The following is a 13,482-nucleotide window of genomic DNA, read 5'->3' on the forward strand; positions in this document are numbered from 1 at the left end:
ATTGTCACTCTGGGGTGGGCTTTGAGTTTTCAAAAGTCCATGCCAGGCCCAAGTGCCTGTGAGCATTCTCTCCCCCTCCCCCACCCTCCGCTTGCAGGTCAGGATGTGGCTCTCAGGTGCTTCTCCAGCACATCTACTTGCCACCATGCTCCTGCCGTGACAATAATAGACCAAACCTCTGAAGCTCTTAAGCAAGTCCCCAATTGAATGCCTTCTTTTATAAGAGTTGCCTTGGTCATGGTGTCTCTTCACAACAATAGAACACTGGCTAAGACACTCATAGACAATATTGAAGACCTCAGACCAAGCAAGGTCTTGGAAACCAGTATATAGAGAACCATGGTCAGGCCCTGAACCATGACCCTGTGATCTGCAACATTTCAGCAGAAAGTAGACAAGATGGAGCCAGCAAAGGAGAAAGAGAGCAACCAGCCAGGGTGGAAGGAGGAGAACTGAGAAAGCATGGCTTCCTGGGGGCCAAGTGCAGGAGGAGGGGAAGGAGAAGTGTGTACATATGACCACAGGTCAAAGAGGACAAGGATTGACCATCAGACTCAGCATCCTAGAGCGGTGGTCATCCACCAGAAGGAAACCCTCTGCCAGGCTGGGAGGGGTGAAGGTAGCCAGGTGTCCTGGTTGGTTTTTTGTTCTTTTCTTTTAGGTGTGTGTGTGTGTGTGTGTGTGTGTGAGAGAGAGAGAGAGAGAGAGAGAGAGAGAGAGAGAGAGAGAGAGAGAGAGAGAGAGAAAACATGACACAAACTGGAGTTATCTGGGAAGAGGAACCTTAATTGAGAAAATTCCTCCATCAGATTTCCTATAGGCAAGCCTGTAGGGCATTTTCTTCATTAATGATTGATGAGGGAGGGCCCGGTCCACTGACTAGTGTTTTGTTTTTCCAAGATAGGGTTTCTCTGTGTAGCCCTGGCTATTCTGGAATTCACTCTGTACATTAGGCTGGCCTCAAACTCAGAGATCCACCTACCTCTGCCTCTCGAGTGCTCGTATTAAAGGCATGCACCACCACTGCCCAGTTAGTGCTGGATAGTTTTATGTCAACTTGACACAAGCTAGAGTCACTGGAGAGAAAGGAGCTTCAACTAAGAACAATAAGATAGGGCTATAGGCAAACTTGTAAGGTATTTTCTTAATTAGTAGTTAGTTGATGGGAGAGGGCCAAGTCCATTGTGGGTGAGGCCACCTCTGGGTTCTTTAAGAGAATGGGTTCTATAAGAGAGTGGACTGAGCAAGCCTTGGGGAACAAGCCAGTAAGCAGCACCCCTCCATGGCCTCTGCATCAGCTCCTGCCTCTGGGTTCCTGCCCTGATGGAGTTCCTGTCCTGGCTTCCTTCAGTGATGGACTACAATGTGAAAGTCTAAGCCAAATAAACCCTTTCCTCCCCATCTTTCTTTTTAGTCATGGAGTTCATCACAGCAATAGAAAGCAAACCAGGACAGACATTGGTACCAGGTTCAGGATGTATGCAGTTGAGGGGGAGGACATGGAAAGAGTTTGGAACTTTGAGCTTGAAAACTGTTGAGTACTTGAGCTTAATGGGTTGTTCTGTGAGACTCAGAAGAGATTGTCAAAGGTGGTGCAGACACTGGAGGCTGGCTTGTGGAGTTTCAAAGGGAAGTTGGAGAGCTCTTCAGAGACCCTGTCAGGGTTGTTCTTGTGGCATTTTGAATTGAGAACCTCTGGTGTCTGGTCAGCTGTGATTAACCAGAGACCAGAGCCACTAAAGCAAGACCTTTGTTTTGCTGGGACAGTTGATATTCTGCAGCTAGAGCTGAGAAAGGAGCAGTGATTAAGACAAGCCCAGCATCATGGAGGTGAAGTCTTTGGAAATTATCCAGATTTTTTTTTTTTGGTGGAGAGGTAGAATAAAGCTGCATCTCCTGGTAGCCATGTTTGGTAAATGTGTAAGAGTCACCCATGTATTACTGGTCTTGGCAGCATGAGAGCTTCTGGATTGACAGAGTCATGGAGAGCAGCTAAGGCTTGGTACAAACAGAGGCCAGGAGAAGCCATCGGTGAAGGTGCAGCCTCAATTGTAGTAGAGACCCTAGTTTCGAAGTGGTCATGGAGAAAAGTTGAGGCTTGCCTCCATGTGATAGCATCAGAAAACCCAGGCCATTGGTAACGTGCAGCCTGTGGAGGTGCCAGGACCGTGGAATGACCACCAAAGACAGAAGCAGCGATGGCATGGAGCCAGCCTATGCCTGTGAAACTCTGTATGCTGTGAAAAACAGAGCTGAAGAAGTAGGGTCTCCAGACAGGGCTCAGTCGACCCTGTGGTACCCAGGCTGACCTAACAAGGCTCATGTAAGAGTCCCATGTGAGGCACATAGCACATGGCCCTCTACAGAGAGGGCACATAGATACTGGCTTCCATAAACAGTCTACCACGTGCTGCCATTTTGCATGCATGGATTTGATTGCTGTCGTGTATATACAACTTCCTGGAGCTTGAGGTATCCCACCTCTGATGGGGAGGTCCTTCTGTGTATATGACTGCCTTATTGGTTGATAAATAAAGTACTGTTGGCCAATAGGAAAGCAAGATAGGTGGGACTAGAAGTCAAGGAGGATTCTGGGAAAGGTAGGAGAAAGTGGAGAGTCACCATGTGAGCCCAGGAAGACGGGACACTTCCACTGGCTTCCGATAAGTCTTATAGAATATATAGATTTATGATAATTAAGACTGAGCTAGCAGATGAGAAATCCTAGTCATTGGCCAAGCAACATTTGTACCTAATATAAGTCTCTGTTTGTTAATTGTGACCCTAACGTGGCAGCGGGCAGAACGTGGGCAGCCTGGCGGAAAGCGCCCATGTTGCAGCAGGGCTCGGGCGGCTTGGCGTAAAGACTTATTATTACACACTTCTTTAGGGTTTTCCAGATTGGTTCTGTGGTTTCAAAGTGTGGAGGCAGAGGTTTGGTGAAACAGGGTGTCTAGGGCCTGCTCAGCCTCCCTGGCCCCCCATCACCCACCCCTGTCCACCATTCTGGCCTTGAGGCGGTGAGTAGAGCAGTTGGCTTTGTCCCTGTCCAGGTACCCAGGTGGAGAAGGAAAACAATAGCAAAGGTCTAAGAAACGTGTGCCATCAAGTCACCATGGGCAGCCGCTAGTTCACAGGGCCCTGAGCAGAGCCTGCCGGAGATAGAAGATGCTACAGTGACTGTGATAAACTTTATCCTACTTCCTGTCACGCACACGAGAAGAGTTTGAGAGTTCTTTGGAGACTATCATTTACCTCCACCACCCCACCAGCCAGCACCCTTTCTTAGCCCCTCCCCCAACATGCACTCCCCTTCACCCCACCCCCCCGCTGATATTCCAAGGCTGGAGTTTTTATGAGCTCCTGGTGATTCATTTTGTCTTTTTGTGTGCAGAAATGGAAGTTCTACTCGCGCAGGCGCCGGGAGGCTCCGAAGATGTCTCCAGGATGTAACTGCCCACCAGGTAAGGAGCCCTGCAAATGGGTAAGGTCAGATCAGCATCCCTTGGTCAGGCACCACATCCCAGAACTCATTTTAGTTCTGTCCAACTCAGCTACCACCTCTCATCGGTTACTCTCCATCCTTCTGGAGATGCATCTGCCTGTCTTCCATCCTTCCCCCTTCTTCCATTCCTCTCTCCCTCCATCCATTCATGTACCCATCCAAGTATGGGGACTCTTCTTACCATGTCACCATTGTACCTGCCATTTCTGAAGGCATATAGTAGGTGCACAAGAATGTCTACCACCTGAATGGATGGATGGTCCTGTAGTGCTCAAACTATAAACTGGATTCAGATGCTACTTTGGCTGTTTTCTGGCCTTGCTCGAGTAGATCCAAGATGCCACAGGGCCTTGGCTCACACAGTCTGCTCCCCAACTGTCTCTTCCTGTATTCAAAGATGTGTGCAGAGTATCTGCTCAGTGCGGGCATCGTATTCAGTGTTGGGTTCTAGCGCACTATCACCACTGATAATGTGAGTGTGTGTGAGGGCTCCTCCAGCTTTCTGACCATGTTCATTAAGCTAATGACAGAAGAGGGATTGACACTGTTTTGACTGGGCTATAATTTGAAGGAACAGAAAGAAAGGATTTGGGGAGAAAGGAAGACTTGCTTAAATAATTGTTGGAGGCTTTGTCTGCTCAGGGGCTCCTAGTGTATACTGAAGCCTCCTATGTAACTTGGTGGGCAAATGTCCCTGGAAAGTCTCTCTCTGGCCTCCTGGGAAGGTCCTCCCTGGCATTAGAAGCTTACAACCTTCTAGAAATCCTCCACAGATTCCCTGAACCAGGGAAGAGAGACTGACAAGATGTTAAAGGTATTAATCGCTTTTTCCCTTGCTGTAACCAAATACCTGGGAAGAAGTACCTCCAGGGACAAAGGGCTTGTTTTGGCTCACAGTTGGAGGAGGTACAATCCATTGTGACGGGCAAGGCACCACCAGAGTCAGCCCCTGTCTGCGGCAGTAAGAGGCTGCTTGTTCACATCTCAGCAGATCAGGGGAAGTAGTCGGAGAGAGTAGATTTTTCAGCTTGCTCTCCCCCTTTGATTCATTCTGGAATCCTAGCCTGTGGGGGTGATGTCCAGGATGGGTCTACCCTCACCAGCCAAGCCTCTCTGGAAATGCCCTCACAAACACACCTTGAGATGTGTTTCCTTTGTGATGCTAAACCTGCTCAACCCAAAAGCTATGACTAGCCAGCACACTGTGCATACAGGTACAATGGAGGTTCCTGGTGTCCAGTCGTAAATGGCTGGTGCACTATCCCTGAAGATGTGGTACTGTGATAAGAGTCACTGTTCCCACAAGCTGCTTGTCCGGATTAATTCAAAAGGTTTCCAGAGCCCCGGGAAGCCAGCTCCTCTCTCTGAGTTTAGGAGATTGGGCCCCAGAGTTGGAGAAGGCTTTCTGCTAGATCCTTAAGATGCCAGGATTAGTAAACTGAGATGTGGGTGACGAGGTGACAGGGTCCAGACAGGTTTCTGAGACTACCCAAGTTCTGTGTGACTGTATCTGTTGTCTTAGACAAGAGTGGCACCATGGAAGACAATTTGGAATTCTATCTCTGACACCTAACCAGCCGTAAAGCCTTCAGAGTTTCCTCACCTTTCTGTACCTTAGTTGCTTTGTTTGAAACAAGAATAAAGGCCACTTGGTGGGAGAGATTAAGTGGGAGAGATTAATAGGCTTGTTACCGGCTTGTTAGTACCTTGCCTGATATTAAGCATCTTCATCATTATTATTATTGTATTGTTATTGTTATTGTCATCGTTACTATTTGTTAATTTCCTCAGGCGTCTCATGTCTGTCAGTCATTCGCCAACATTCTTATCTCAACTGTCATATCCTGGCATTGGGGGCAGTGTTGGTTGCATGTTCAAGGCCATAGTAGTTACCTGCCCCTGCTGGCCAGGGAAAGCAGAAGCATCTCACCCTGCAGCAGTGAAAGAATTTCCCTGACACAGAAACTCACCTACTCTACTTAACAGCCAGCCACTTTCGTCACTGATGCTAGGTGAGCACCTGCTGTGTACAGGCAGCAAGCTTCTAGTGTTGGTGGGCAACCTCCCTCAAGATGTTGGCTTATTTAGCATGTACAAAGCCCTGGGAAGTTCCATTCCCAGCATGTATATACCGGGTGTGGTGGTTCTTTCCTGTAACCCTAGCACTCAGGAGGCAGAGGCCAGAGGATCAGGGGTCCAAGGCCATCTTCTGCTTCATAGTGAGTGAGAGGCTAGCCTGAGACTCCTAAGATCCTCTTTTGGAAAACAAGATAAAAACTCATGATAAAAAAAGAGGTGAGGGGAAACTGAGCATCCCAGATGCTTGCAAGTCCTCAAATGGGTCAGGGGAGCCACTCCTCCCTGGACCTGGATCCTTCTTCTAGGCCATTGTCTTGGGGTCAGAGTTCACAAATCTCTGTGTGGCTCCTGATGTTGTTGTAAAATATACAAACACAAAGTAACACACACCTTTGTCCTGCCAGCACTTAATATTGTCCCTGTATACAGTAGGTGCTCGATGAATGTTAATAAATTGGTGATTAGATTCTTCCTCATGGTCTCCACCCACCATCACTCCACGTGTGTGGCCCTGTACTATACCTTGAGTCTTGTCTACCTTGAAATTCCCTCTATTTGACATAGCAAATAAACACTTTGTTTCTGCTTATGGTGGCTGATGGATCAGATCCTACAGCTCCAAACTTATGCCTTCTCCCTTTGGCTTATGTGGTCAAAAGAGGCCAGAGCCGGAGTCCTGTGGTGGGTGTGCTCTTCCCCCGTGGCAGCCCTGGGACCCTGGGCAGCATTCAGAAGGCTCAGAACTCATAATCATGGGCAGAAAACTTGCCTCCTTCCCTTCCTACGCTGACCTCGCCAGCATCCTCCTGAGATCCTCCCTGACCCAAAATAGCTCTTTTTCCAGCATCCTGCCACAGACACTGTTTGCCAGGGGAGTGATGGGCTCACAGGCTCAGGGCAGGATGCCAGAGGTCAAATCTCAGGGAGAAGGGCCACAGCAGCCAGAAGTTGAGGAATTGGGTGTGGGCCAGTTGCAAGGTACACAGGACAGAGGGAGGGTCCTGAGAACAGATATATGGACCGTGGGACTTCCTAGACCACTTGAGGCCAATACAAAGATCAGGGAAATTTACCCATTCTCTGTCCTTGTTCCTACTAACAAATGAGGAGCAGGACAATATAGGCTCCAGCTGGCAAGGAAACAGCTCCTTCAGGCCAGTCATGCTGGGGCTGGGTGGGGCTGGCAGCAGGCATGCTGCTGTGGGACCCATCCCTTCTGCCTAGGCCTGGTCTCTAATGGGACAGGGGGACTGGGGCCTTGGATATCAGGCTGGAGGGGTTGGATAGCAACAGTGAGAATGAGGGGTGATTTAGTCCACCAGCCTGCCTGTCAGCCCCCAGTACAGGTACATGACTAAGATGGAGGGGAGAGGAAAAGTTTCTTTGGCCAGGCCAGTGAGTGATGGCACACCTATCATGTGGTTCAGACATTCTTTGTGGAACACTCTGAAGTACCAAAGAGCCCCAAGAAGCCTGGAACACTAGGAAAATGTCATCTGGGATGGTGGCACTGGATGTTGGCCATATAGAACAAGGAAGCAAGCTAGAGGTCATGCCACCATGACCAAAGTAAAGGGACTTCAGAGGGGACATATCTCTTACTGAGTGCATCACAGGGGCATGGTGCAGGCCAGGGAGGTGGCTGTTCTATCTGTGTATTGTAGATTTCTTCTCTAAGGCCCTGGCAGCTTCAAAGGCTTTCACCAGCATGAAAGGAGAGTGGACGAGCACAGAAGTAGTCGAGCATGGGTGGTCAGAACCTGAGGAAGAACCACCCTTCAGTCCTGCTCACCCACCCCTGGCCAGACCTGAGTTACAGGATGGCCCACGGAAAGCCAGACAGACATGCGCTGAGTGGTTCATGTGCAGATTGTAATCTCAGCCCTGGGGCGGGGAAGGGGTGGAAGCAGAAGGATCTGGAGTTCAAGGTAGGCATCAGCTACATGGCAAGTTCAGGGCCAGTCCAGTCTCGAAAGGCGAGTATGTCTATCTCCATGGAAGATGGGAGAAACATTGAAGATCCAGCAGCCAGACTGCAGGTCCTTCTAGAAAATGCCCAGAATGAAAGCTTTGAGGAATGAGTGCATCTGGGTTGACCAGTAGTTTAAGGAACTTAGAGCCTAGAGTGGTGACAGGAAACAATTGAGCAGGGATTAGAGTAGAAAGAGATATCAAAAACTGCAGGGAGCCGGGCTCTGCTCAAGATAGTGTTTATGTTGAGAGTGATTGACCTCTTTGACCTGATACTCAATAGAAGCAGCTTTTGTTTTTTCTGGGTTTTTCGAGACAGGGTTTCTCTGTGAATTTGGAGGTTGTTCTGGAACTAGCTCTTGTAGACCAGGCTGGTCTCAAATTCACAGAGATCCCCCTGCCTCTGCCTCCTGAGTGCTGGGATTAAAGGTGTGTAGCACCACCACCTGGTCAGAAGCAGCTTACTTGGGGGGGTGGGGAGGCATTTATTTTGGCTCTCAGTTCAGGATGACATGGTCCATCATGGTGGAAGAAAGCCTGACAGAAAGAGGCTTGGCGGCAGCAGGAATCTGAGTAGCCACTTGTTCAAATGGCATTGGCCAGAAAACAGAGGGCTTGGGTCAGAAATATAAAAGTGGCTGTAATCCCCAAGGTCCACTTCGTACTGACCCACTTCCTAGGCCAACTTCCTAAAGGTCCCATGACCCCCCCAAATGTCATCACTTTCTGAGGACCAAGTGTGTTCAAACATTGGGGACATGTCACATCTAAACCAGAGCATTTGGTAATGACTGCCTGGAGGCCAGCGCCCGAGTCATCTTGCATCCAGATTAGCAAAAAGTGTGGTAATCACTTATTGATGTCTGCTGTGGGTGCAGGGATGGTGAGCAGCAGCTGCGTCTTGCACCCAGGCCGTGCTTCCTCACAAAGCATTAATGTAGCATCAGGAAAGGTTTGGAGAGGAAGGATGTGGTCCAGTCCAATGTGTATTTCAAAACAATAAGTAGTTGTGCTGTAGATGATGCCTCCAAGGCAGGAGCAGCCCCTTCCAGCACCAAAGCTTGTGATCCTAGGAATAGGACTTTGTTTTTCTCATGACCCTTGGTTACTTTCCATGGGTGGTGTCAGCTGCTGCCACACACCCTAACCCTCTTCTTTGGCCAGCCCTGCCCTGTTTTTCCTGGCTCCAGATTTTTTTTTACCCCAACAGCCAACATGGGTAGAGCCTGTGGCCAGGGCTTTGGTCTCAACTAGACTCCTGTCACCACCTCTGAGTGGCAGCAGAGCAAATCCACAGACAGGGCCCTTATCTCAGTTTTAGCTAACCAAGAAGCAGGAGACTGAAGACCAGAGGCTCCTTTGGCACTGTTGCCAAAGAGGATTGCCGAGTGGGTGGTTATTGTAGGGAGATCATTTCAAACTAGAGAGATACTGTCTTCCGACAGTTCCAAAACTCTGCTGAACCTGCTGATAATTTCCAGGTTACATCAGTGGCTAGTCCTTGAAGCAGTTCCCCATGGTCAGCTAGTAAGGCACACTACATTACACACACTTGCTGATATGATTCATGTTCAAACTCACCCTGCTTCTGCTGCAGCGTGAAGGTTGTGCCTTCACCAGCAGTGTGGGCCTCGTCCCTGACCTCTCTTCTGAATTCCCTTGCAGCCAGGTTCAGTCCCAGAGCAGCAGCAGCTCCAATGGCTCCTTAACCTAGCCCACTGCACTCTACTCCTCTGCTCCAACACCGTCTGTGGCTCCCCTGTACTCCTAATCCAATACCATGCCTACTATATTCTCTCTCTAGCCTGATCTTTGCCAATCTCCTGCCGTTCCTCTTTTCTCTCAGTAAACCTGGGTGGGACCTGTTGGCCCAAGCATTGCTCATCACTTCAGCTTCTATTCTCACCACCTCCCTGCTGAACTAATGTGGTAGCCCTCCCATCCTGCTGTACCACCCCTGCAGCCCCTTCCATCCATCACCTCTGCTTTTGCCATGTCCCTTAGTTCTGCTCTGTGATCATGTTGAGAGAGCACCTGGTGCATGCTCAGCACATAATCCAGGAGAAACCTCCTACTTACGTGTTCCAGATATGAAATGCAAGCAGACCCAGAGGCTCACACTTGCTGTGGTTTCTCCCAGGCTACAGTCATTAGCCCATTAGCTGTCTGATGTGGGTGCTATAGAGGCTTGAGAGCAGTATCAGCATGGGGATGACAAAGTAGGGGAGCCCTAGTGGGTCCCTAGCCAGGGAGAATGCTCTGCCCACAGATCATGCTAATAGCCTCCTCGGCACCTTACAGGTGTGTCTCACAGGTCATCATTCCACAGGGATGCATAACTACAGCCAGCATCTTCCCCCACACTGTGCCTTCTCAAAATCCTGCAAATTACCCACGATCAGGACCTAAACAGGCTTTAAAAGTGTGTGTGTGTGTGTGTGTGTGTGTGTGTGTGTGTGTGTGTGTGTGTGTATGTGTGCGCGCCCGCGCGCGCGCGCGCGCGTGCTCTGGTTCACATGGTACATGCACATAAGTACATACGTACGTACGTACGTACGTACGTACATACATACATACATACATACATACATACTTGTCTACGTAAATGTTCATGCCATGTTGCACATGTACAAGTCTGAGGGCAATTTGCAGAAGTCAGTTCTTTCCTTCCACCATGTGGGTCCTGAGGATCCAAATTTGGGTCATCAGGCTTGATCAGTGCCTTTATCTGCTGAGCCATCTTGCTGCAAGCCCTAGGAAGGGTTCTGTGACACCATCACATCCCTTCAGTCACAAATGCCACTGAAGGTGGGTCTGGTGGTCCATGGCTATAAACCTATAACCCTGGCACTCAGGAGGTGGGAGCAGGAGGATTGCTGCAAACTGGAGACCAGCTATTAGTGGGTTCTAGGCTAGCCTGAGCTACAAAGTGAGCTTCTATCTCAAAGAAAAAAAGAATCATTGGTCCTGTTGTTGGTCTTTCCCTATCCACAAGCATCGCTTTGCCCAGACTGCCACCATGTGTCACCTCATGTACTGCAGGAACCCGCTTACCAGGCCACTTTCAACCCTTCACACCATCTGTAAAAGCACACAGATGATGTTTCTAAGGTTGATGCACAACCCTCACTAACCCAGTACTTCAGCATCCCCTGTGGCCCTGAGGATAGAGACAAAATTCCTCGGCACCCTCACCCTTAGTCTTCACACACTCCCAGCAGGCTCCAGGGACATCTGTTTTGCTGGTGACCTGTCTACTATGGGAGTGACAAGTCTGTGTAGCCCTGGCCACCTGGATCAGCATTGCTGGGGGCTTAGAGAGGAACAGCCCAGAAAGCAGGTGCAAAGTTCAGATGCTGCCTTGTCAGTTCCAGCCCTTTGGGCCCTGAGCTCTCACTAGAAGAGAGGTTGGTTGATAGTGTAGAAAGGGCTCTGTGTTGTAGTTGTAGAAGCTCTTGAGCAGCAGCTTTAGCCACTTAGGGGAAGGAAGGTCAGGTGACCAGCGTGGGAGAACCCCAGCAGCCCACAGCTGTTGAGTGGCCAGGTGCTGCCTAGCTGCAAGAGGGCTGTCTGCTCCTGGGAATGCATCCTCACGCCCCCCCCCCGCCCTTGGCTTATGCTTTAGGGCCCCTGGGGGAATCCTCTGAGGCATATTTCTTCCCCATTTCCTCCTGAAAGCATTTCCAGACCCTCAAACGGTGCTGATAATGTGTTTCTCCTAGAGCAGCTCTGATAACATCCACCCGTGTGGTCATGGAAATTTGTAAGGGAATAAAAATAAGGAAATAGAAAGTTCTGGGCAGGGGAAGACCAGAAAGCTTGTTCCAGACCCTGAGGGATTCAGGTGGCTTTCTGTCTCTGGATATATTATGTATGAATGAAGAGTGGGTGATGGTGAGCCCAGCTTCCTAGACAAAGCCTGGAGAGGTGCGCATGCATGTAGCAGCTGCTCTCCACTAAGGCACCACAGAAAATTGTGTATGTGTGTGAGATGGAAGGATGAGTGTGCAGCATTGTGCCTGCTGCAAGGTAAAGGGCTGGAGGGAGGGGGCTATGGTCTGGCAAGAGAGTGGCCAGAGATGCCATGGAGCATTACAGTGTCACAATGGCATCAACAAAATACCGTCCACAGGGAACATGAGTTATCGAGTACTAGAGCTGATTGAGTCCATGGATAGATCCTATTCTATGGAGGAAAAGCAACGACAAAGGTTTACAATGCTAGTTATTTATATAAAGTTAGAAATAGCACAATGTTTATAGGCATATGTCGTACACGTGTGAAAACTTGAATGGTAGGAGTGAATTTAAAGCCAGCATATACAACCTGGGGAGACCCAGTCTCAAAAATAAAATAATAAAATAACTAAATGTGTGGTGTGATAAGCCTCAGACTCAGTGGGGAGTGGGGACACTGTGGAGACCTCAGGGTACTCCAGTGTTTGGATGCCTATTTAGCTGGGTGCTGAATATGCCAGAGCTGTCACCCAAATCTGTAGCAACTTGATTGAAATGTAACCCACATAAGTATTTCCTCTATTTAAACTGTATAATTTGACAGTTTTTTTGTTTTTTGTATCCTTGCAGAGTTGTGATGCTATCCTTGTAAGCAATTTTAGGATATTATTACCACCTCAAAAAGAAACCTGCTACCTTTTTTCAATACTCTGTCACCTCAGCCTCCTTTGTACCACTGTGGATTTAATTTAACAGTTTCAAGGTTTATCCATATTGTAGCAGGTGTCAGTACTCTGTAGACATGATTTTTAAGCCTCTTTGACTAGCTGAAACATTTCAAGATAAAAGCTGTATTAACAGTAGGGTTGTCTAGAAAATAGCAGTGGATCAGTGGATGTTATTAATAAATATTCCCTTGGTATTCTCCAACAACCATGATGTGTTAGTTTTGGTGTTTGAGTTCCACTTCCACCTCTGGGCTGGGGACAGTAATGCCAGGGGACAAACCTGCCTGGATTCAGCAGGCCCCCAACATGGGCTCCCTTCTGCCCCTGTGCATCCTCTCCTGCTCAGGCTCACCATCTCTGACATATCATCCATCAGACATCCAGGTATAGCTGGAGGCTCTGTCTCCTGACTCACTTATAGAGCCTTTCAGCAGCGATTTGATCTCCAGTGAGAGACCAGCCAGCCAGACTTCCAGCCCAGCTCTGTCCTTGATGGCTGTGAGCATCAGTCTCCACCATCATAAGATGTAGATGCTGAAACCTACCTGTAGGGGGTGGTAGTCAATGAGCATAAAGGCCTGTTGGCCCATTGTACAGGAGGGTAGTTCTGTGAGGGCTGTCCTGTCTGTAGGGTGATGCTTGCCAGGCAGTGGCAGTGGGTAACAATTGGCATGCCATGAGAGAGTCAGGGTAACCCAGCAGTTTCAAGTGTGGGCTTGTACCTCCAACAATCTCTAATCTCAGGAACCCCAGTTCTGCTCCTGCCTAGTCTTAGAGCTGTGAGCCATCTCCAGACCTCATGCAAATGGGAGAAAATGACAGTACTGAACTTGGGGATAGCTTGGGCTCAATGTGGGGCCTGACTCTAAATGATTGTTGGTTTCAGCGGTGGTGATGATTATGATGGTTATGATGATGATGATGATGCTCATGATGGTGATGATGATGCTTATGATGGTGATGCTGATGATGATGCTCATGATGATGATGATGATGATGATGGTGATGATGATGCTCATGATGATGCTCATGATGGTGATGATGATGCTTATGATGGTGATGATGATGCTCATGATGGTGATGATGCTCATGATGGTGATGATGGTGCTCATGATGGTGATACTGATGCTCATGATGATGATGATGATGATGCTCATGATGGTGATGATGATGCTTATGATGGTGATGATGATGCTCATGATGGTGATGATGCTCATGATGGTGATGATGATGCTCATGAAG

General features: G+C 48.8%; 1 protein-coding gene across 1 annotated transcript in view; it reads left to right on the forward strand.

Moving 5' to 3' along the window:
* The window catches only part of Col13a1 (collagen type XIII alpha 1 chain), a 187,324-nt gene that overhangs the window by 14,063 nt on the left and 159,779 nt on the right, over nucleotides 1-13,482 (forward strand). The window contains exon 2 of the mRNA XM_035451476.1: nucleotides 3,395-3,464. Within this exon, the coding sequence (XP_035307367.1) occupies nucleotides 3,395-3,464 (70 nt within the window). The remainder of the gene's footprint in view (nucleotides 1-3,394; nucleotides 3,465-13,482) is intronic.

This window comes from Cricetulus griseus (assembly GCF_003668045.3).
Source record: "Cricetulus griseus strain 17A/GY chromosome 1 unlocalized genomic scaffold, alternate assembly CriGri-PICRH-1.0 chr1_0, whole genome shotgun sequence".
Lineage (NCBI taxonomy): Eukaryota > Metazoa > Chordata > Mammalia > Rodentia > Cricetidae > Cricetulus > Cricetulus griseus.